The sequence below is a fragment of the Amblyomma maculatum genome, chromosome 5, assembly GCF_055883805.1.
Source record: "Amblyomma maculatum isolate TAMU_Amacu chromosome 5, ASM5588380v1, whole genome shotgun sequence".
Classification (NCBI taxonomy): domain Eukaryota; kingdom Metazoa; phylum Arthropoda; class Arachnida; order Ixodida; family Ixodidae; genus Amblyomma; species Amblyomma maculatum.
The window spans coordinates 144943514-144966135 of NC_139348.1; the positions used below are offsets into that span (position 1 = coordinate 144943514).

The 22622-nt window shown below is 46.2% G+C and overlaps 1 protein-coding gene across 2 annotated transcripts in view; it reads right to left on the bottom strand.

Annotated features, from left to right (window-relative positions):
* Positions 1–7969: 7969 nt before the first annotated feature.
* The window catches only part of LOC146189850 (uncharacterized), a 387936-nt gene continuing 373283 nt past the window's right edge, over positions 7970–22622 (bottom strand). For both annotated transcript variants that reach the window (XM_084604618.1, XM_084604619.1), the window contains one exon: positions 7970–22556. In XM_084604618.1, the coding sequence (XP_084460744.1) occupies positions 22314–22556 (243 nt within the window). In that variant the 3' untranslated portion in view covers positions 7970–22313. The remainder of the gene's footprint in view (positions 22557–22622) is intronic.

Below are 22622 nucleotides of genomic sequence, written 5' to 3' on the forward strand. Positions count from 1 at the left end.
GTGCAATAGGTTACGGCTGTCTACGGTGAGGAACGATGTGGAGGTGACTGATACAATTTTACCTGAGATTTAACGACCCAGTACCACAAAACTATGAAAGGCGCTGTACTCTAAGGAGCCGGTTTAAGTTCGACCTGCGTGAGCTCCTTAACATGGATTGATGTTCACAGCCTCCATCGAAGTGCGATCTCCGCGGCCAAGGTTTAATCCCGCGGACTTGAGCTGAGCTTCTGAACTCCACAGCTAATAAACCCACTCGACGGGCACCTGCTGCATTATACACAGACGTGATCTTCGACAATGAAGACGAAGGTTTAGAAAACCAGCCGTGAAACGCGGTGACTTAATCCCCATATAACCTACTTTCGACAGGAAACCGAGCACCGTTTGCTCAATTGTAGAAGTGTCTAGTCGAGATATTCTCCTCGTAAATGCGTCGTGAGTGCTCCAGTTAGGGGTGCGGGTTACGTGCGAGAAAGTGTGGCAATATGCCGAATTCGTGTGAATGGAGGGCGTATTCAGAGGCCTTGCATGAACGCAAGTTCAAGCAAAGAGCAAGGCGTCGGTTAGTTCACTTAAGCACCATATACCGCCTGCCCCGCCCCCTCCCACAAGCACACATATACTGCAGTAAACATTCGTCTTTTGGAAGCCAGCGCTTGGCTCCGGCCTTTAATAATACGCCGCAATGACCCGCGTGACTTTTATACTGGTGTTGCTTTATATTCAACCCTTAATGATACGTCTCCCAGGCCCATTTGCAAATCAAAATTTCTTTCTTTCTTTCTTCCTTTCTTTCTTTCTTTCTTTCTTTCTTTCTTTCTTTCTTTCTTTCTTTCTTTCTTTCTTTCTTTCTTTCTTTCTTTCTTTCTTTCTTTCTTTCTTTCTTTCTTTCTTTCTTCTTTCCTTCTTTCTTTCTTTCTTTCTTTCTTTCTTTCTTTCTTTGTTTATTTATTTATTTATTTATTTATTTATTTATTTATTTATTTATTTATTTATTTATTTTCAACCCTTAATGATACGTCTCCCAGGCCCATTTGCGAATCCAACTCTCTTTCTTAATAGCGGAAAGCTAGCAACCTACGGATGGAAGACTCACACATATATTGATTGCTATCGTAAAGTTAAAAACGTGCGAATAGAATTGCGCTCATAAGCTTCATCTCAGGAAATCCCCGAAATTTTTGGGTATGTTTCTACACCAAGCTACTTCAACCGCGATGTGCTAGCCATGTCCTCGGCCATCTGAATTAGCTTCTGGCTTCAAAGGTTCGGCGGATGCTTTAAGGAAGCATGTCCGGTCTGTTGTGAGGGAAGAGCCAAGACAGATTCAGCTACCCGGTATGCAGCCATCGTCGAAGGTTCAGTCTCGTGAAAATCATTCGTGAAGAAACTAGGCAAGTGGTCTCTGAAACAACTGCGTCTGTAGTACCGCCGCTGCCACACATAACGTGTCGACGTACGCGTCCGTGCTTTAGAAACATAGTGGATACGACTGTCCCAATGAGAAGCTTTTACGTTTTAAGGCGAAAGCTTTTAATGGCTCATGATGTCCTGGACAAAGTGTGTCCCGCTTTTGCGGCGTTCCGATTGACCGAGGCGGGATGCCTCCCTGCCATCAGCAATACTGATTTATTTATTTATAGGAAGGGAAAGGCGCGGTAACTGTCTCACTTGTTTTCTGTGGACACCGTAACCGCACCGTAAGGGAAGGAAGGAAGATGGGAGTGAAAGTGGAAAGAGAGAAAGAGGAGCCGCAGTGGAGGGCTTCGGAGTAATTTCGACCACCTGGGGATCTTTAACGTGCGCTGACATCGCACAGAACACGGACGCCTCTTCGTTTCGCCTCCATCGAAACGCAGCCGCCGAGGTCGGGTTCGAACCCGGGTACTCCGGCACAGTAGTCGGGCGTCTTACCACTGCACCACCCCGGCGGGGATCAGCAATACCACACGTGAACGCGCGCCAAGGAACGCCACGCGACTGGAGCGATGGTGTACCTATGGTGGCTAGCCACTATAGTGTACCATCCAAGCACACTTGCCGGAGAAAGTTTGATAGATACTGTGCCTTTCCTTTCCTGTAAACCAATTATAATTATATGTAGCACTGCAACGAATGCCGTCAAGAGGCTAACGATGGGAGGCAAATTATAGGATAGGAAGGTAGGCTTTCGCCATTCTCCACTTAAGAGACATCTAAGAGACCCTCTAATTTTTTATGCAAGATCGTACTGTTCTGCCCTTCTACACTCTTAATCTAGTTCAACATACGTGTCAAAAAAGTTTCAGTTATAAATGGAAATGCTACTTAGATACGTGAAAATTCATAAGTGAAAGTTCCACCTAGATAAGCATAAGTTCCACTTAGATATGTGGAAGTATTACAGGAACTTTTTTGACGCGTATGTAGAACCAGATTAAGAGTGTGGCCAGGCACAGTTCCAGAAAACTGTTTGTATATATTTCTTTTATTTCTGCCTACCCTTTTCTTTCTCCCTATCGCTCACCTCTTTGATTTCCTCTACCTTTTCATCACTATCCGTTTATTTCCGCCGCCCCAGTTCAGGTGCTTCAGATATCAGATAGCAGATACCAGGGCTGGCAAACATCTTTTTTTTTTCCTTTTGTATATACAATAAATAATCAATACCACCAACACCTGCGTCTGGTGTGCTCATGATCACCAGCCTCTCTACTACCACCGCGATGACGCTGATCATATGTTGCAGATCTGCCCAAAATGCCGCTCCGTGGCTCTCACCTACGTGTTCCGTGTCCTCGGAGTGAACGGCCGCGTGAAATCGAGGAGTGTACCTGCTTTTACAGGTGTGTTTCACTGAGCCCCGAGCCTCTCTTGCTTACTTCTTTTTGCTTTCGTTTGTCGAATCCACATTCCTCTACAAACTATTCTAGCCTCCCAACTGCAGCTTCGGACTTAACGGTCGCTATCAGCAATTTCACCGCCACTGCGTTAGTTCATACAAAGGCAAACTATTTGAGTATGTGTACAGTACTCACCAAAGAACTGAAGAAAGTTATAGCAGTGCACTGCCCTACTGAAAAAAAACTGCAAGGGGCAACACATTTTCTCACACAATCTCACTCAATTCACATAAGAAATCACGTACAAGTCGCATATAATTGCATAAGTTCTCATAATTTCTTGTACATTATCATAAATTATGTACAATATTTTATGATAATGATGTGCACCGTATGAGACTCTATGCGATTAAATGAGATTTTATGAGGTTATTGCCCTGTAGAACTTCTGGTTTTTCAGTAGGGTGGTTCTGAAATTCACGAGGCTGGGAGACATCTCATTACTCGTAATAGCAGGTGTATTGCAAGGGTTGTAATCCACGGATTCTTCTTTGGTGGCAACTTTTTGTCCTTCTACATTGTTGGGTTTGGTTTGGTTTGGTTTGTGGGGTTTAACGTCCCAAAGCAACTCAGGCTATGAGAGACGCCGTAGTGGAGGACTCCGGAATTTTCGACCACCTGAGATTCTTTAACGTGCACTGACATCGCACAGCACACGGGCGCCTTGTTTTTCGCCTCCATCGAAAAGCGGCCGCCGAGGCCGGGATTCGATCCCGCGTCCTTGGGAACAGTAGTCGAGCGCCGTAACCACTGCGCCACCCCTGCGGGCCTTCTACATTGTTCGCGAGACGTCATACTAAGTTTTGACTTCTTACAAGCTAATGGCATTTTACGAATAGTCAAGAACCAAGTGTGACGTTTTCACCGAGCGAACACATTGCGCGAGGCGACGCCGACAGGTCATTGTGCCCTCTCGCGTATTGCTGCTGCCTAAGCGTGGAGGTTACGCCGTGGTGCAGTATCATGGTCACAGTGCAACGTGATTCACTAAACGGAGAGTAACATCAGCCTGCTTCTTGAGAAAAGGATTTATGCTGCAAGAGGACTTGTTCGCTTACATAACCGTTGTGCGACACATTTGGCTACGAATTTCGCGACCGAGTTTCAGCCGAAAGAGAGAGAGCCATGGCTTAATTATGTCATGGACTTTGTTTTGGCAGCGGACACATGCGCACTGTCTCCGCTGTAGAAAGGAGGATACGATGCAAACGACGTGTTATATCTTAGGGACATGATTACCTGTTTGTCAGCGGTTGAGCGGTTGCGACTACTATGGGTTCTTCACAATTTTACTGGATTCTTCACCACGTCATCCAAATTTGGTTGGTTGGTTGGTTTGTGGGGTTTAACGTCCCAAAGCGACTCAGGCTATGAGAGACGCCGTAGTGGAGGACTCCGGAAATTTCGACCACCTGGGGTTCTTTAACGTGCACTGACATCGCACAGCACACGGGCGCCTTGCTTTTCGCCTCCATCGAAAAGCTGCCGCCGAGGCCGGGATTCGATCCCGCGTCCTTGGGAACAGTAGTCGAGCGCCGTAACTTGGGCACACCAGAGTAGCCGAAACAACGTATAATTATCGACGCAGAGACCAAGCCTGTACCGCAACACCCAAACTGAGCGTCGCCAACAGAACGAGAGGGTATACGAAGTCAAATGAGAGAGTGCTCAACGACGACGCAGTCCAGAATATCCTGACCAGCTGCGTTGAGCACAGTTCACAATAAAGCCGCAGAAATGACATTTCCGGTTCCAGAAGCTGCGTTTTCTTTTCCACATGATTATTGCTGAAGGAGGAAATCTGCCTCTCGAGAACACTTGCTGTGGAAAAGCTTTCACTCCAGACCGACAAAAAGTCCGTTCGGATGTTTTGGGGGATTCTGCGCCTATTACTAGTGTCTCGACATCTGAGCCGCTTACGGGGCTTACCATAGACAATGTGCCTTTTTGCGTGGCACAACAATTAAGAGGATGACCTAAATGAGCTTCACAGGCGGCTGCAGGCGGCCCCGGTATTTTCCCATTTAATCAACAAGATTTCAAAGATGTTTATAGAGACTCTTGGTTTGGTTTGGTTTGTGGGGTTTAAAGGGCAACTCCGGAGGTGTTTTGACATTCGAATATTGTAGTAAAAATTTTACTGTAGGTTATCCTCTCCGTCCTGACGCATTCTACAAAATTTGGGCGCCGTACGATAATCCGTTCGCACGCAACACGACTTTAAAATATGCCGTTTTCATGGCTTAAGTTGAGTATTTCTGCGGGCAATACTGAGTTTCTGATGTCACGAACAGTATACCGGCGTTACTGTCCACTTCCCGCGTGATTATGAAATTGTGAGGCTTATATTGAACTACTTCAGGCATTTTATGCAGTACGTCATGATTTTCATACTTTATTTTCCCATTCCAAAGCCCGTACGAGTGTTTTTCTAATACTGAGTGTGACGTCACCATTTCATCAACTGGGACGTTGTTTCTGGTCGTGAAAGCAGTTTCGGTTTCGATTCGCTGTTTTTCCTTATTAAAAATACTTCTAACTGGAATTTTGAAAAACGGTCTTTTGTGTTGGAGTCAGGACATGCCGAGGAATGTAATTCAACCAAAAACACAAAATTATGAAAAAACCACCGGAGTTGCCCTTTAATGACTCAGGCTGTGAGAGACGCCGTAGTGGAGGGCTACGGAGTAATTTCGACCACCTGGGGATCTTTAACGTGCGCTGACATCGCACAGCACACGGACGCCTACTTTTCTCTCCACCAAAAAGCAGCAGCCGAGGCTGGGATTCGATCCGCATCGTTGGACACAATAATTGAACGCCGTCACTACTGCGCCACCCCGGCGGGGCGCTATTAATCTTGGTCTCTTTCACCGAGTATATCCCACGACTGCCAGTGATGGAAGCCACCTAAGTAGAAACCTGCAGGGTTCCAAAGCCAATATCTCTGCCTGCATCCTTTTCCAGCAAGTACCGTATTTTCATGATTCTAAGCACCCCCAACTTCGCAAAAATAAATTTAGAAAGAAAATTTGCATACCAAACTAATTAGCACCGCTATTTTGCAAGAAAGAGAGCGTAGACAAGGCTGCCAGCGCACTTACCCACACATCGAGTCGGAACCGTTGCACACCTGAGGTGGTGCGGTGCCAGGGGCGCTATTTCCAGCTTCTTATGTAGCATGCGTTCTGACACTACACGACAGGTGGTGGCATAGAACGCCAAAAGCTGGCTGAAAGCGACTTCGATTTCTCTATCAATGTGTTGTCACGTGAACCTGGAATCGGCGGCCATTCGGTCGATTTCGGAAGGTTTCGCATGCATCGCGGTCCCGAGTTGCTTTGTTTGGAATCAACTGTTTAGCATGCGTAACGGAAGTCGGAATTAGTTTGAAGAGGGCTGCTACAGCTTGAAGTTAGAGTGAACTGCAATCGCTGAAGACGTTTGCTAGGTTTGTTTGCCGAATAAATTATTCCTAGCGCTCGTCTCGTAAAAGTATCGATGCGAGAAGGTAGAGGGGGAGGGGGTATTTTATTTTCTTGGATTCAGTGTGCCTCTCCCCCCCCCCCCCTCCCCCCCCCCCCCCCCCTTCCCGGATTTTGTCAGCGCGATCGTGAAAAAAGGGGGTGCTTAAATCTAGCAAATACGGTAAGTATGGTTCCCCTGGGCCTTTTCCCGAAATCCTCATCTAGGGAAAGATGTACCGCAGTAGCGACGGACCCGCTATACCAAGATACATCCGCTTTCATGAGAAACTGCCGCTCAAGTGGGCCAGGGCTTTTGTTGGGACCATCACATTACGCCACTGTACGCCACTATTACGGACCACGGCATCGCATCTACGGCCCACTTATTGTAGTCTCTTACACTGTTATACCTTTATGCGGCGACTATCAGCGAGGTCGCGGTCGAAGAGAAATGAATAAGCAACCGCGGCTCGCCGGTCTGGCTCTCACGTGATGCCAGCAGAACGACGAATTATCTGGGTGGAACAATCTACGCCACAGGCGCTATACTAATGTGTGAAGCTCTCTATTGGGTTGAAATTTGGCGCATTGTAAAGCGCGCTATTTTTACCATTTTTTTTTCGGTAGTACTATTTGAAGCACGAGCTCCAATTCTGAAGAAACAATGTGCCTCGTAAAATGAAAATGAAAAAAGTAAAGTAAAACGTATTTATTTAGCGAACTAATTGAAGAAGTCTACCTCTTACCTGGTGTCCGCCGCAGCCTCCAATATACACCCAAGGTTAAAATAAATCTAAATGCATGCACATTTCTTTTAAAATTTTGGGCCTTCTAAAAAACACCCAGCATGCATACATATATTACGAGTATCATACGTTTTCTAGGCAATTGGTTAAAATTAGCTTGTTGAAGGAGTGAAATTTGAACAGAATATATTTGTTTAACGTCTCGATCGTAGCACGATATTGTGCTATCGAAGCGTTCAATAAACATGCTAATTTTTTTCAATGTGACCTCTTAGACCTGCTATATATATAGTACAGCAGTTCAGAAGAAAGCACTATGCACCAGAATTTATATGCTTATAAAGCAGACTGACACACGCTTAAAAACATAAGAATTTACTGATGTTTCGACTGGGGATCAGTCTTCATAAGAGTGGCCTATTTACAATACTGAACTGGATCTGTAAATATTGCACTATAACGAAGACTGGTCCCCGGTCGAAACGCCAGTAAAACCTTGTTAAGCGTTTAAGCGTGTATCAGTTTGCTTTCGAAGCGTATTATATATATATATATATATATATATATATATATATATATATATATATATATATATATATATATATATATATATATATATGGTTCCCACCATCGGCACGTTGTTTTTTCTTCTACTTTGTGTTTAATTCTCTTTCCCCTAAACAGATTACATTACTAATTTATGTGATTATCGAAGTAAAAATTAAAAAAAAAGACAAAGTACAATCCCCAATGCTTTCCTTGGCTCGCCGACTGTTGGCTTGTTTCCTTCATATATATATAACAAGGAAAAGGAAGGTTGCGCGAAACTTAGCTTATGTTCAAACGATCGCACACAGTAAAAAAGCAAGCGGAGCTTCGAAACATTTTTATTTCACAACAGCGAATATCTTCCAAGAAACCGGAACAACACGTCTTTTTTTCATGTCCATATGCGGCATCCTGTATATAGGTAGATGTGTGTGTATATATATATATCCATGTATAGATATATGTATATATATAATTATATATAATATACACTATACCGGTACGATGAGGAACGAACGCCGTCTCACCACTATAGAAATATATGTCAACAAATGGGACAGACCCATAGAAAATATATATATTACTCTCTGCGGTTGCGTCATATCAACAAATGTTTGTCGTCTTCTGTGTTTCTCGTCGTTTCAAGTGTTTTGTAATTTTTTTCGTGCTTTTTCTTGTAATGTTTTTTTCTCGCGCGCCTTTCTACTTTCGTTTTTTTTTGTGTGTGTGAAGTGGGCAAACGATTGTGGGGAGGGCGGGGATGTGACATGTGTTCATTTCTCTCGTGAACGTGTAATAAAATGCGTATGTATATAAAAACAAACAATCAAACAAACAAGGTAAGCAAACAGACAACAAAAAACAATCAACACCAACAGCTAGCACGCAAGCGCACGCACACATGAGCGCAACCTATACCACACTCGCACGGGGCGAAACAACAAAATTAGAATAAAGAAAGGCAATAACGCGAAACTCAACACGTACGCAGATCGTCCCTAGGCCAACGCAATCGACGGCACGTACAGATACGGCGTATATGCAACACCTCTTCTCGCAAAGCTCGGACCGTGTCCGCAGCGCAATGACACACACACGTGGTCCAGGGTTGGGCACCGGACGCAGCCCCCTCTTTCTTGAAGGTTCGTAAACGAGCGTGTTCCCTGCAAAACAAAGCGCGTTTGTCGGAAGATGCCGTGGTGTCCTTTCTATCGTCGGCAGCACAGCTGAGCTCTGTTCTCGTGAGATGTTGGGCATCCACCGTAGTTTTCTACCTCGGTAGCTCTTAACGCGCATGCGCGATGTCTTTAGGCCTCGTCCCCAATTAAGCATGCCAGTGCTTCACTTCCCACTCCTTGTGATGTCTATTTCGATAAAACACGCGGAAACTAGCGGTCAACAAGGTCTCGAGAGTAACACAGTGCAGCTCGGAGAGTCGAGTCAAGCACGCACAGACCTTATCCGGCTGTCAGCGGGCGCCGTGCCTCTCTCGTGCGCGGGTGTCATAGTGGAAATGAGCTGACGTGGACGTACTCAAGAGCGCAGGTTCTGTGCGCCCCGCGAGTGGTTTTTTTCAGTATTACGCATACTAGAGTGCATGATCTGTAGGACTTCTATAGGGTAGTGACAACCGCTGCTCGTTTGGGGACGACATTTTGAATTGCAAGGATTGCGCAGATCTGTGGTGGGGGCATAAGGGCATAATGTGTGGCAGATGTACTTGACGATGTCAGTGTCAAGATAGTTGAAAACGCGCTCTTTAGGGATACAGAATCCGTCAGCGCAATTATATCGCAAAACAAAATGTGCAATTGTCACCACCACCCTAAACGACGAGGCTAAACATTGCGATGCTCCAACGCTCAAAATCTGCTGCAGCGAAATCCAGATTTCGCGCACGTTCTCTAAAGCAAAAATGTCCACCAACCGTCAGTTCGGCGCCCTACTGAAAAAAGTTCGACTGGAAACGATGGAAGACAATACCTTCTTAAATGAAGTTCCTCATTTCAAAGCAAGGGTTTCGAAAGGCTGAAAATTTGCGGCAGGCTTGTGCCAGTCGTGAACGAGACGTTTAGTTGCAGTCAAATACACAAGATGGCGTGAATCGCTCCGTCAGAACTATGAGCAGGGAAGCCGGTGTCCTTTCTGCCATCAACGCGCCACCCCATTCACATGAGCCTAAAATGGCCCTCACCTCCTGCCACTCCTACCGACCTTACTACTCCCGGCAGCTCTAGCCGCGATGGTCAACTATGACGGATGAGGTCCTGCGCTGAAGGCGACCTCTAGTAGGATGTGCAGCCATAAAATGTACCGCCTCTTAAGACCAATACAATACTGGACAACAACAGCGCAAACCACCTCGTAGTGAATGCTCACTTTTTTGTTAGAGTTATGCAATTACGTCCTCGGTGAAATTTTTGTTTGCGCTATTGTGTGCAGCTGAGCGTGCACTGTTTCGGCGTGTTGTGTGGACCGCAAATGCGGCGCAGTATGGTGATATCTGGAATGCATTATTGTTATATTTTTGTTCTTTAACGACTCGTAATCACGCTTAGCCCCCTTCCCCCCCCCCCCCCCCCCCCCCCACCGCACCCCCTTCTTTTTTTTTCACCGCACTGTCTGAATATGCCAAGCCATTGAGACACGTCTCTCCAGGAAAGAAAAAGAAAGAAGAGCAAAGAGCCCGCGAAAAGCTTTCGCAACCATCCGCAAAAAAATAAAAAATATAGGAAACAGGACTAGCTCATCAAAGTTGCCAGACTGAACGTGTTTTGGCACATGGGGTACGTTTAGTCGCCCGAAATAGAGCCGCCAAAGAACAGCGTCACACTGCCCAAACAGCTCTAAAGCAAGCCTAAAGAAGAGACTTCTATGCAAACAAAAGCGGTACAAGGGTTCAAAGGTGTTGAAAGCGCGTTGTCATGTAGCATTTGGCCTTTTTTTTTTTTCTTTTCGTCACGAGGAACGGGGCGGGAAAAATGTTGCTTCAGCTTTCTCTCTACTTGTTATATACAGGTCTGCAGCAAACAAAGCAAAACGTTCAGAGAACATCTAATCGCTCTTTCAGCGAGCCGTATTCGAGTCGTATGTCAACGGACTTTAGAGTCACCGAGCTCTGGCCTTTATTCTCCAGCCTTGCTATAGAATTCCGTTCTATCCAGCTGCTCAGGAGACACCATCTAATTACAGATGAAAAGCTAGGCTTTCTATCATCTATTTCTGAAAGGCGATGAGATTCAGACCAACACAAGAAAACGCTGCTAAATTGTCTAGTATAGATTGTCCCTAGCTTTGCAGAGGGATGATTGGGTGGCTGTTAGGTTGCAATTCGTATCGATGACTGGTCTGAAAGATGTCTAGACTCAAGAACGGAAAGACGCAGAGCAGTCGACACCTTGTGTTTTGCAGTTTTTTTTTTCGTTATCACCTAAAAGGTCTATTTCTCTACGCTATCGACAAAGTTAAGCTGAACCGAAGTTTAAAAGGGCGTTGTACTGCGTAGCTTCATATAGACTGTTTACTGCAAGCAGCAAAAACCCAAGCACACGGACGTAAGAGTGCGAACACCGCACAGGAATCGGCTCCCAGTCAAGCGCACAGGCTTGGTCGAATGTAAACAACCCGAGGAGTTTACATCTAAGCCACGCGGTACGGTTATTGTACCATCCACGGAATTGTAGACTTCCGGCAACACGGGGACGAAATTTACCCTAACCTTCCTTCAAGAGCTATGAAAAGCTGGCGAGGCATAGCGAAGCGAGTCATACAGCGAAGTTCAGACTAAAACTCCCTGGAGTCGTTACCTTCTGCAGAACTTGTGCATTGATGCACACGAAACCGTTGCAGTATACGTACGCTTAACTAGAATTAAACGTAACGTTCCTACCTGACTTCCGCGTCACGTCTAAATTTCGCACCCTTTGGTAATCAACTGACCGAGCCGATTGCTATAGCTCGCTCCCTTGTTGCTTCCTATAGAGAGGATATCGAAGCGGCCGACATTACTATGCATCGTATCGTCATGGTGGACACAGAGAATACGAGAAACTGAGTCCCGACGTTTTCATTGTTTTGTTTTCTTCTCGGCTAAATAAATAAACGAGAAGACTATGGAGTGCGGGCTACAAGCTGGAGGGTATCCTAGGTGCGGAAAGATCACCCAGAGTGAAGAACTGAAGCGCAACGGCAGGGTCATTTTTATCCTAAAGTGAGAAAAACCGTGTACATAGAAGACGTCCTAGACGCGACATTAATTAACTGCTGCAGGCAGATACGAAAGCCACGACATGAACTGTGCCCGCGCGTCAGCGTGACATACAGGATTAGAGAACAAAATACCATCCGGGAGAAGAAAACCGTTCGAAGAAGTGAACGAACTCGTGGAGGACGCTGCGAACTAGACCGAAGCCATGTAACACGCCACGTGGAAAAGATATGAGTGAGAAAATAATAATGAAAAAGAGAGAGAGAGAGAGAGAGAGAGAGGGAGGGAGGGGGAGAGAGAGAGAGAGAGAGAGAGAGAGAGAGAGAGAGAGAGAGAGAGAGAGAGAGAGAGAGAGAGAGAGAGAGAGAGAGAGAGAGAGAGAGAGAGAGAAGAATATGGCGGGAGCAGCGAAACACCTGCACCGCGGTCGCAGTGCGCTTTGCTGCTCTTCTGTCTCTTTCTTATCGAACGACTTCGTGTTGTTTCACCCGTCCTTGCCCGAGAACATGTGTTTCTGTGCCGGCGTCTGCGGGTGACCTCCAAACTGACAAGCGCATGTCGCACGCACGAAACGCGGAACAATTGCAACCCGTAGAGTCGAGGGCCAAACATGCGAGAAGCCTCTGTTCGCGGGGAACCGCAGCGACGTTCGCTTATATACTACCTGCGAAGCGTGTTTCCAACAGTAATCGTGCGTTCAGAACAAATTCGTATTTAATAGCAAGGCGCTAAGAAGTGCAATTTAAATATCTTTTTAGGCCGTGCTTCCCGAAGCAAATCTTTTCACATTTAATGCATGATGACGTCAGATAACTCTGTCCTTTCGAAAGTTCTTCGCTGCGTAAAATGAAAGAGAAATGGCCATTGAGATAGGTGCGTGCCGATCTGTACCTGGTACCGCGAAATTGCCGACTGTGAGGCTGAGGCAGGTTAGGTTTAATTAACGGCATTTTCCGCATCGCTATCTCTACCGTTCCATCCACTGCGCAAGTCAATATTACAGGTTAAGCGCCGAGTAATGAAATTAGGACAGGCGCATTTTTTTTTAATTCTTTACAAAGCCGACACCGCTATAGGTCAAACCGATCGTAAAATGATGTTATGCTGGGCATAAACGATAAAATATCAAGGATTAACTTTCTTAACCCGGTACACATCATTGTTACTAAGCGCCTTGCAACGGTCTTCAAAACCAGATTCCAGAAAGATAACAAACTTTAGCTTCGATGTCAGTACCGACGCAAACGCTGCGGAAGAGCAGTGCATTACCATCCTGTTAGAAGCGGCGGTCATTGCGGAAGATGACATGTAATGTCACTGATAATGCACTCACAGATTCCTCTCGATGCGACGGGAACGGTTCGTTGCTCAGCCCTGGGCCCGACAATATCAGCGCTGTAGTGCAAGCAGGCTAGCTTGAAAAGCATACCGGCAGTTTCTTCGCGTAACGAATCTTCGAGATCCCCGGACCAGGCGTGATTCGAAAAATGCATAAGAACGAGTAGTATCGTGAACACGAGCGTACAACGGATCAGCAAAATACCGGGGCGGAAACACATATTCCGTGACGCAACAGCAACAGCGACGAGCATTGGACGCGATTCGAGCGCAGCAAATTGTTTGTCAAGCAGAAGGAACTGCGTGCATGAAAGGTGGACTCCAGGACATGAAACAAGGGGGGGGGGGGGGGGGATATGCATTTTCTTATCTGCGTTCGACTGCCTACGCGAGTTGAAAAGCTGCAACCCCGGTCTGTCGGGCTGCGCAGACTGCCGAGTGTTTGCGCAACTGCTGAATTTCGCTAGCCAACGATTACTATTATAACCAAAGCAGAAAAAAATTGACGTGGAAGCTTTGCTAAGCGCCGTGACTATGAAAGTGGCGCCGAACCTGGGTTTGGTTACGAAACCACGTTGGGCGCCAAATTGTTGAGTCGGGCTTAGGAACTTGTGTATAACATGGCGGAATAGTAAATGCGCTACAAAATTCGATATAAGCATGCGATTAGGTGTGTTTGGAAGGCAGAACGAAAAAATGCATGTACAAACAAATGAAGCAAATAAAAGATTGAGGTATACGCTGAGTTTTCAACGTCTTACCAGGTAAGTCCTAGCAAAAGAAATGGTGAGGTATTTGGAGGTGTATGCCTGTAAGAAAGATCCATGACCTGACGACAAGCCAATGCTGCGCTGGAATCGCGCCCAACAAATCACACCAGGGTCGAACACTGCGGGCACCATATTCGTGACCTTGGCGAATATACGGTCAATGTGACTGAAATATTCACAGCGTGACACTGACAACAACGACGCGTCCAGTAGAGCCAGCACGCTTCCCAAAACTTTACACAACGACCAGTGGCACAAGCCTATTGGCTGCGAGCAGAGCGACTCGCCTCTGACATCAAGCACAGCGCGATTATCACTACGGAGAAGAGGAAAGCATGCGAACTTGTTGTGGACAGAGGGACAGCTGGAAGTGACGTCACTAGACACATCCGGTGGCAAAATGGGCGAAGGTACGCAATCGCGACAACGACCGTGATACCGTGAAATTCGAAACAAAAATTCGCACAGTTTCGTCTCGCATCAATGGCGCAGTTTTTCCAAGAAAAGAAATTATTCGCTGTACCTCGACAGTGCCCATGAGCTAAAGACATTTCCTTTAGCTCTCAAGGCATTATATTTAGAAAAGTGCTATAGCTAAGCTTCCTGTTCTGCAGCGTAACCTCACAATTTCTCGTTACGTCGTTATCCTTCCTACGGCGATGGACTTCCCTAGCTATGCCGCACTGATGCATTGAAACGAATACATCCAGCTAAGAAATGCAGGGCTGTAGGCTCGCATCTAGAGGAAAGTAAAACTGATGTCCGTTAGACCTGCGAAAAATGTGTTTCATTACCAGCATCGTGCATCCATAATCAATAAGGGCAGTGTTGATCAAACTGATAAAAAGGCAAAGCGCGATAGTCAGTGTGGGAATACAGGACTATCTATCAAGACCCTTGTAGGTAGACGGTGCAATAAAGCAATCATTGTTTTTTTGCGATGTCTGACGTAGACGTGGACATAAAATCGTTTCAAAGTGAGCTGTTTAAGCATTTGGCGTGAAATCTTTGCATTTCTTCTCATGGAAGTGACAATATATACACGAAAACGCAGATTTTAACACATTTCATCATGGCATGTTTGTCTATAGGCACGGGAAACTGTTGGGAAAGGGCACATCAACTACACTCTTGACTGCAAGCACTGCAGAAACTGGAAACAGCGGCAACGAGCGGCGTCCCTTGGAGACAACGGTTTTTCCCGCTGATTATATGATATGATGATTGAGAGAAGATATGCCGTCGCCTTAGGAAGCGAAACGGCTGCACGGTAACGTACCACGCTGGCAACTGTACGAAGAGCTGGCAAACAGCAAGTCACATATGGCTCTCTTTACATCTGTAGAGTGAATTGGGGCGGGTAAGAAAAAACGATTCTACCAGAGCGCGCTCTGCAAGATTCATTGATAAACTCCCCTGTACTTTATCAAGGACAAAAAGGCTAGGGTTTCGTCGAGACTAAGAAGGGGATAATTAGGGTACCCTGGTAGTTCCCCATTGCCCCTAGATATCGAACAAAGCTTAACCGCTGCAATAATCCCGAAGACCACATAGATTAGGCCAGGACAACTGTAGATCTCCCAACGTAGGTTCCAGTCAGGACATAATCAATCCACGGTCTGCTGCATTCAAGCGAAGAACATGTCATCATTTAAACTACGTGGACAAGATGCCTTCACACTGGATATACAAAACTTGCACAGTGTGTGCCACCACAGCCGTTCATACCTCCGACAATCCGCTTGTTCTCAGAAACCAGTGTCGGAGTTTGCAACAGTCGCCTACTATTCCTCGAATATTACGCAGTGTCCAATGAACGATAAATACTACACTTACAAGCAAGTACGCATATACAGCTGTATGTCCACATTTAAGACGTCCTTTAGACATCCTCTGGATGTCCAACTGAAATATAATGTGATAAAAACAATGAATAGACGGCTTTAAATTAATATCTGTACCGACAAAAAAATGTATTTACGGGGATCTCTATTGAGATTGAAGATTGCTTTGACTGACACGACTGTTATAGAGTATCTAAGCCTGTACTTAGTCCGTGATTGAACAAAGAAACATGATTGGCACACGCTAGGGACGACTTAACAAACACTTTAGTTAACCCCTAACATATTTCTTGGCAATCATAAAATGATTATCGAAAAGCTGTGTACATTTCCCGGTACCAGAGTTTGGTCCTCTGAGAGCTTTGCTCCATCATTGTAATTGTCAAGCATTAATACGATGGCCAGCGGAAATAGGAGAATAACTGTTTCAGTTGGCAAATTCCAAAGATGACGTGCTCGGAAGCAGTGCACAAATTCCTCACGTATGGCTAACAATACTGGACTCAAAACCAAGAAGAATCTATAAAACGGTGAAAAGTTGTACAAGTTCGGAAATTCCGGTCTATAATTTTCATTTCCGAAATCAATCAGGGAAGCGCTCTGTTTTAAGAGTAATAGTAGCCAGCCAGTACTACGTTGCAGGACTGGCCCTACGATCAATTCAATGTCAAAGAACTGGGGTATACAAACGCACCTGGTATAATTTCATACATGTTTAAAAATTACTTCCTTAATGAATTTATTTCCCTTTGTTATTCAAAATGTGTCTTGCAACTAGTCTTAGAGATATTATTTATGATGTCAACGCATACCGTTCCTGTCCTATCAATCACTAAGTGCGCCATGTGCATTCATCTCTTGCAATGAACTCTGATGAAATATACACGGTAGTCTGGAACAATATTTCGATTTTTGTTAGCAAGTACCAAGGGACATCAGGTATTATTGTTTTTTTTTTCTTTTTGCGAGATAACAAATGAGTGTCCGTTGATTTACGGTACGTTCTCTTGTCATTGCCCAGACCCAGCTCTGCTTTCTTGCATATCAGGCTGTAGCTTTATTTTTTCATTTATTTTTCTGCTGTGGACTGTGTGTGGGTGAACCTATTTTTCAGAGTTGGCTTCGTGCCGAGGACGCTTCAGCTTCAGTGTTTTCGAAGCTGTCACAAGCTCGCTATGAACAAAGCGGAACTTCAGCTACCGCGCAACAATGCGACACCTGTGTCTATGGACTTTCAAGGAAGCATAGCTTCTGTTGGACGTTCGGAGCGAACCGAGAAAGTGAATTCAAGAGTGTTCCAATGTCGGGAGCCTTCAATCTACCGAATACGTTTGAGAAGTATAATTTAAAAAGAGCGCTACCTGGTGAACGATGGCTAGGGGATGTCGATACAATTTCGCATTCTGGTCGCACTTACTGTGCAAAACAAGGTTATTTATTTTTCGCAATGACCCCTAGTGGTGACGTGAGGAATGATACTTGGAAACTGAAATAACACCGCAACCAAAATGTAATCAAAGAGTCCTCGGAATTTTCAAACTACATAAAGGTATTGAGAAATCAATGCGTTGCCGAATATGGACGCTACTCTATCGCTTCGCACCCCGGTGAAAATCGATTCCCTGGCTGAAATACTCACTAAGCGATTTAGCTCTTGTTCAATGAATCGATATGATCGAAGAATTTGCCCTGCGCCAGTTTGCCCACGGTACTCCGTCCAGGAAACAGTTCGCGTTTCACAGCCTACGCTGTCGAGAATAATAGTGATTTTGACCCGCTGTCTCAGCCACCGTAGGAGTGAGTAAGTTTGTCACTAGTTGTTACATCTGGAGTTTGTGCACGAACGCCCCGCCCATCGCCTCAGTCCACTTCCCGTGTCGCTGAGAGGCGGTAAATGTTTAACAATTTAAAAACTGAGCAAATATTTTCTCCTCATCCCGACTTTCCCTGAATCTGAAAATGCACTCATCACTGCTCTGTCTCGATGTTTCCACACTAACGTTTTTCCTGAGTCGGCCCTCGCATCATTGCGCAGAGGAATGGAATGCTTCGAAATTCAAAAAACAAAAAAGAAAACAAACACAAACGCACAAAAAAAACTTAACGCCTTTACTGCTTGAGGGTCAGTCAAGCCGCAGTAGCAGTCTTGTGCTAATTCTGAAGTCACTGGCCTAGCAATGAATTGAACGAATCGAGAAGGAGCGGAACAGTGTCCTTAGCCAAAAAACACCGCTCAGGAAACAGCTCGCACAAGTAGGGTAACATTGGCCGCGAAATACAGGTTCTATTTTAGTCTGAAGGTTTTACAGGTTGCCAGTCTAAACGTCTACTGCATCCCATGAGTACTTGTCCGCGCGCATAGCGCAGTACATGCGCGAACGAATAGGGGGCGCTAGGCGACAGCGCTCCGCAAGCGAGAAGGAAAAATATTTGTCTGCTTCTTGACGTAGATCACTGGGGGTCGGCGAGTTCTGTAGACGTTACGGCGAATCTTGAACTGTTTACTATGGCTACACTGAGCAAGCAACTTGTTAGCCCGAGAACACGAAAGGTATGAGGATATACGGGGTTGCGCGAGCTAGTTGTAAGTAACACACACCACCAGATGGCGGAGCACGCACACAGGCATAGCAGGTACTCTTTTGGTTTCCTCAGGTGATAAGGAATGGAGCTGACGTCGGGGGAAGTCGGAGCTGGACATCGCTTATCGGCAGGAGCATGCCGTTTAGCTTGGGGTGGGCGCTGCTATGTGATGGTTGAGACAACACCTAGATGGCACAAGACACGACACGGGAACAGCCGCATCAACGTTCGGCTCAACTTGAATGCTGACGTGAATGCAGTAAATACCCCTCACTTTTTTTCTTATTTGCAAACTACAGCAATCCACAAGAAGAATCGCAGTTCAGAAATTATCGGGCTGCATAAGATAACACTGCATTCAAGCCAATTTCTAATGCATCAAGCCGCAACTTGAGCGCTGGTGTTAAGCCCTTCTTCCTGTCTCGGCAGAGATGAAACACACTACCATGTCTAGCATTCCAGTAACGGGTTTCGTGTACCCAGAGGCGGTATAAAGAATCCACGTAATTCCTTCTAGCATCTGTCAGCGAACAGCTTGGAACGTGCTCGCCGAGAAAAGTGTTGAGACGGCGAGTACGTGCTGCGCCTTGAGCCACCCAGCTGTGTCGGATATGGGCAAGCTTGGGAGAGCACCTACGTTCGACAATAGCTGGGCGGTACTGTACGAGGTTTAGCGAAAGACGTTGCTGCAACAACCCACCAAAACTGGTACAGCAGGGTTCCCCCTTCGATGGCGCAGTGGCAAGTGCATAAGCAACGATGGATGAGTGACCGGAGGCCAGGTATGCAGAAGTGGGAAAGGAAGAGAGCATTATCAGCAGCAACAGCAGCGCTAAACTTGCATAGTCACAGCTTTCACACGATATACACAACACTCACGTTGACAGGACGCACCTAAAGACGCACGAGCACTCCACGCACACGCGTGGCAAAAAGAAAGAAAAAAAAAAGAGCGGGAAAATGCTTTCGAGACCACAGGAACTAACTACACGCAGTACATCGCACACGTCACTTCCGGGGACGCCACGAATGCACATGTGCCGCGTACGCTCTCAGGTGGCGCCAACTGTCAGTCAGCCCGTGGCTCTTCTGGCTCTCTCGCAGGCGAGACTGGTTACGTCAGCAGTATCGCAAAGACGATGCTTCGGCGTTCCCCAGAGAAAAAAATAAAAGAGAAAAAAACGAGAGCTGGCCACTGAGTGCGAACAGCTACGGCAGCAGCGAACCCACAGTGCACATGTCTTCTAACGTGACGTAATCAAAAATCGCCGACGCATTGCGCTTCCTCCAGAGGACAGCCACTTCTCACAAGTGCAACTGTTCAGAATCGACATAAGCCAAATGGCCAAGATGGCGGCTTTTATCCTGGTTAAAAATTGTCTAGCAGTCACTAGCCCTTCTTCCTTTTTTGTGTGAGAAAACAGACCTTTGAAAGGAACAGTGTGATGCTCGTAGGAGTATACCTTCACAGGGACAACTGTTCACGTTGCTGCAGTCTCAGAAGGAACACCAAAGAACATTTCCCTCTCTCAGCAATCGAAGCGAGAAACGGTGTACCAAACATTGGCTTTTACTTCCACCAGAGCTCAGTGACACAGGGTCAACGAATAAGTCAGTGATGCGCTCACCAATAGCCGTTTGGCTGCCAATGACATCACAAGTCGACATTGGGAAAGCGACGGGATCTACTTGGAGCGCTACGTTGGCGTAATTTAAAACCTCTATTCTCTCTGTCCTCAAATTGGTACGTGGGATACGCGTCACTAGAAAGAAATGTGCACTGCGCGTTCTTTATATTTGTTTCTGTCGGCCTCTGGAAACACCCCGCAAAGGCGTACAACAGCACATCTGCAAAAGCGTCACATGGCTCTTCAACCGAGCTTGGCAATAAAATGGCGTTGACGGAGGCAAGAGAGCCTTCCACAACAGAGCAGTCATTGTCAAAGCAACTCTCAAAAGTAAAGTTCCCAAGTAGCGGGGAGGAAGAAATTGGGAATTCAAGAGAGAAAAAAAAATCAAACAAACAAAAAGAGTGAAAAACGAAGTTCTCGTTCGTGATGCTACATCACTCGCTTAGTGCATCAGGATTCTCACAAAGCTCATCTCTCGCACAATGACAAAACGAGCTAACTGTACAATACGTCTTATGTCAAGTAGAAAAATAAAATCTTCCCTCATCCCCGAAGGTCCCGATGGACGACCGAGCACAAAGAAACGACAGCTTTTGCTCAGTCCATTCACACTGGTCTTCCTGCGATGGAGAGTGGGTTTAAAGTGCACAATAGAGAGAAGACGTTGCCAACAATTCCTGCGCGCTTCGTCGATGTTTTGCTGATGGCCTGACGTCCACAAGCCGACATACCAGGCAGGGACTGCAAAACTTCTACGGCTACTTTTGGACCCAAGCTCCAGAAATTGTGCAAACGCTTCGTTTTGATTGTTCAGGCAGCTTTGTTAAAAACTAAAACAACAAGAAATATGCAACGTTGCCACTCATTTACGAATTTCAAGGAAAAAATAAACAGGGACCATCCATTAGCTTCATCGTGCTTATCACCAATAAGTACTACGTTAGTTGGCACACCTATATTCCAGTGACAGCATGTGATGGAAAATTGTAAACAAGTATACCATCAAGAAATTCAAGAAAGAGGGTAACCATGTTGTACAATCTAGCGTGTAGTACATATCAGCTTGTTCAATGCATTCGATCTTGTTGTTACTTCAGCCCACTGAGCTTCGACCCATTGGATACATTCGTTGACGTAGGAATAACCTCGGACTTAATGCAGCTAGCGCGGATGTGACATGATACTAGCTGCTTTCACTCAATATATAGAAAGACTATGTACACCCTGCTAAGCCTGCTGGATGCTAAAAGATGACCGTTCGCTGGAAATGCAAAAATCTGACAGCCAAGAACAAAAATAACAATATTTGCCTGCAGCAACTACCTGTAGCAAGAAGCTAATTGGTTTAACTCTAGACCCCGACCTTTGTTTCATAAAAAATCACCACAGGATATGCTCCCTCGGCGCTGTCTACAATTCCCACTTGCACAGCCAGTCCACAATGCAATAAATACACTTACGCCGGTAACAAAAACGCGGGATCACACTCCCCATGCACCGGCATTTGTTGTGAAGATGGATTGGCGTACCGCAATCAGCATCCATGAGTTTAGTGCACCATTTGACCGACGAGGTCAGCCGACAACAAGAAAATAAAAGACTGCAGACACCACCATACCTACGCGACCACTACACCCTAAAGTCAGAGCAAAATTTCGCGATTTAACACCTGGTGCGGAAAAGTTCATTCAGTAGCACGTAGATAAATAACGAACGTTCTTTCCGACAAGTTTTTACGCTAAACTTGCACTTGCGCGGGCGAACCACAATCACACAGTACTTCTCCGAAACGCGCCGCGACAAGAACTCGTGGAACGGCACAACATCGATTTGGCTCATTCCAAGCAGTGCGAACGAACCTCCGCTTGCGGGACAAACGGAATGCCGTTCCAAAACGCTCATGCACGCTTCACATGACTAACAGCTGTGAGTGACAGTCCGGATGGTTCCCAAAGTCTAGACCCACCGCGTCTGTTACAAGAGTCGCCCAAATCGAGTGAGTGGGGTGTTTCCAGAGTTTGCCGCCCAGTGAAACAAGATGGCGTCGCGATCGCCTCGTGCGCACACTGCCCTCTACCGGTGACAGCTGCTGCCACATGGCGGCGGAATGATGCATAGCAAGTTTTGCCTACGAGAAGAGTGACACTTTCAAGCCCCCGTCGGCCAAGACGAGCCTCTTTTGCGTCCCCGGTTGAGTGGGCCGACAGGGCCGTCACGTAACGCAACTTGGCTCGGCTTGTCTTGGTGGCACAGTCTCAGCTTTGATGACTTGGTGGCGCGCGGCTGAAGCGCTTCAGGGGGCGCCTCCGTCGCTGACCGATAGGTCGTCCTCCTTGAGGTCGTCTTCGTCGAGGTCGTCTTCGTCTTCGTCGTGCAGCGGCAGCTCGGCGGGACAGAACTGATATGGCTTGGGGTCGCCGCGGATGTCGCAGATGACGTTTGTGAGCGCCATGATGTAGTTCTTGGCCAGCGTGAGTGTCTCGATCTTGGACAGCTTGCGCTCCATGGCCACATGAGGAATCACTTCGCGCAATGCCTGCAGAGGCCGAAGGATGAGTGGTGTTAAATGCAAATTACGACATTTTTTACGCACCGCGCTACA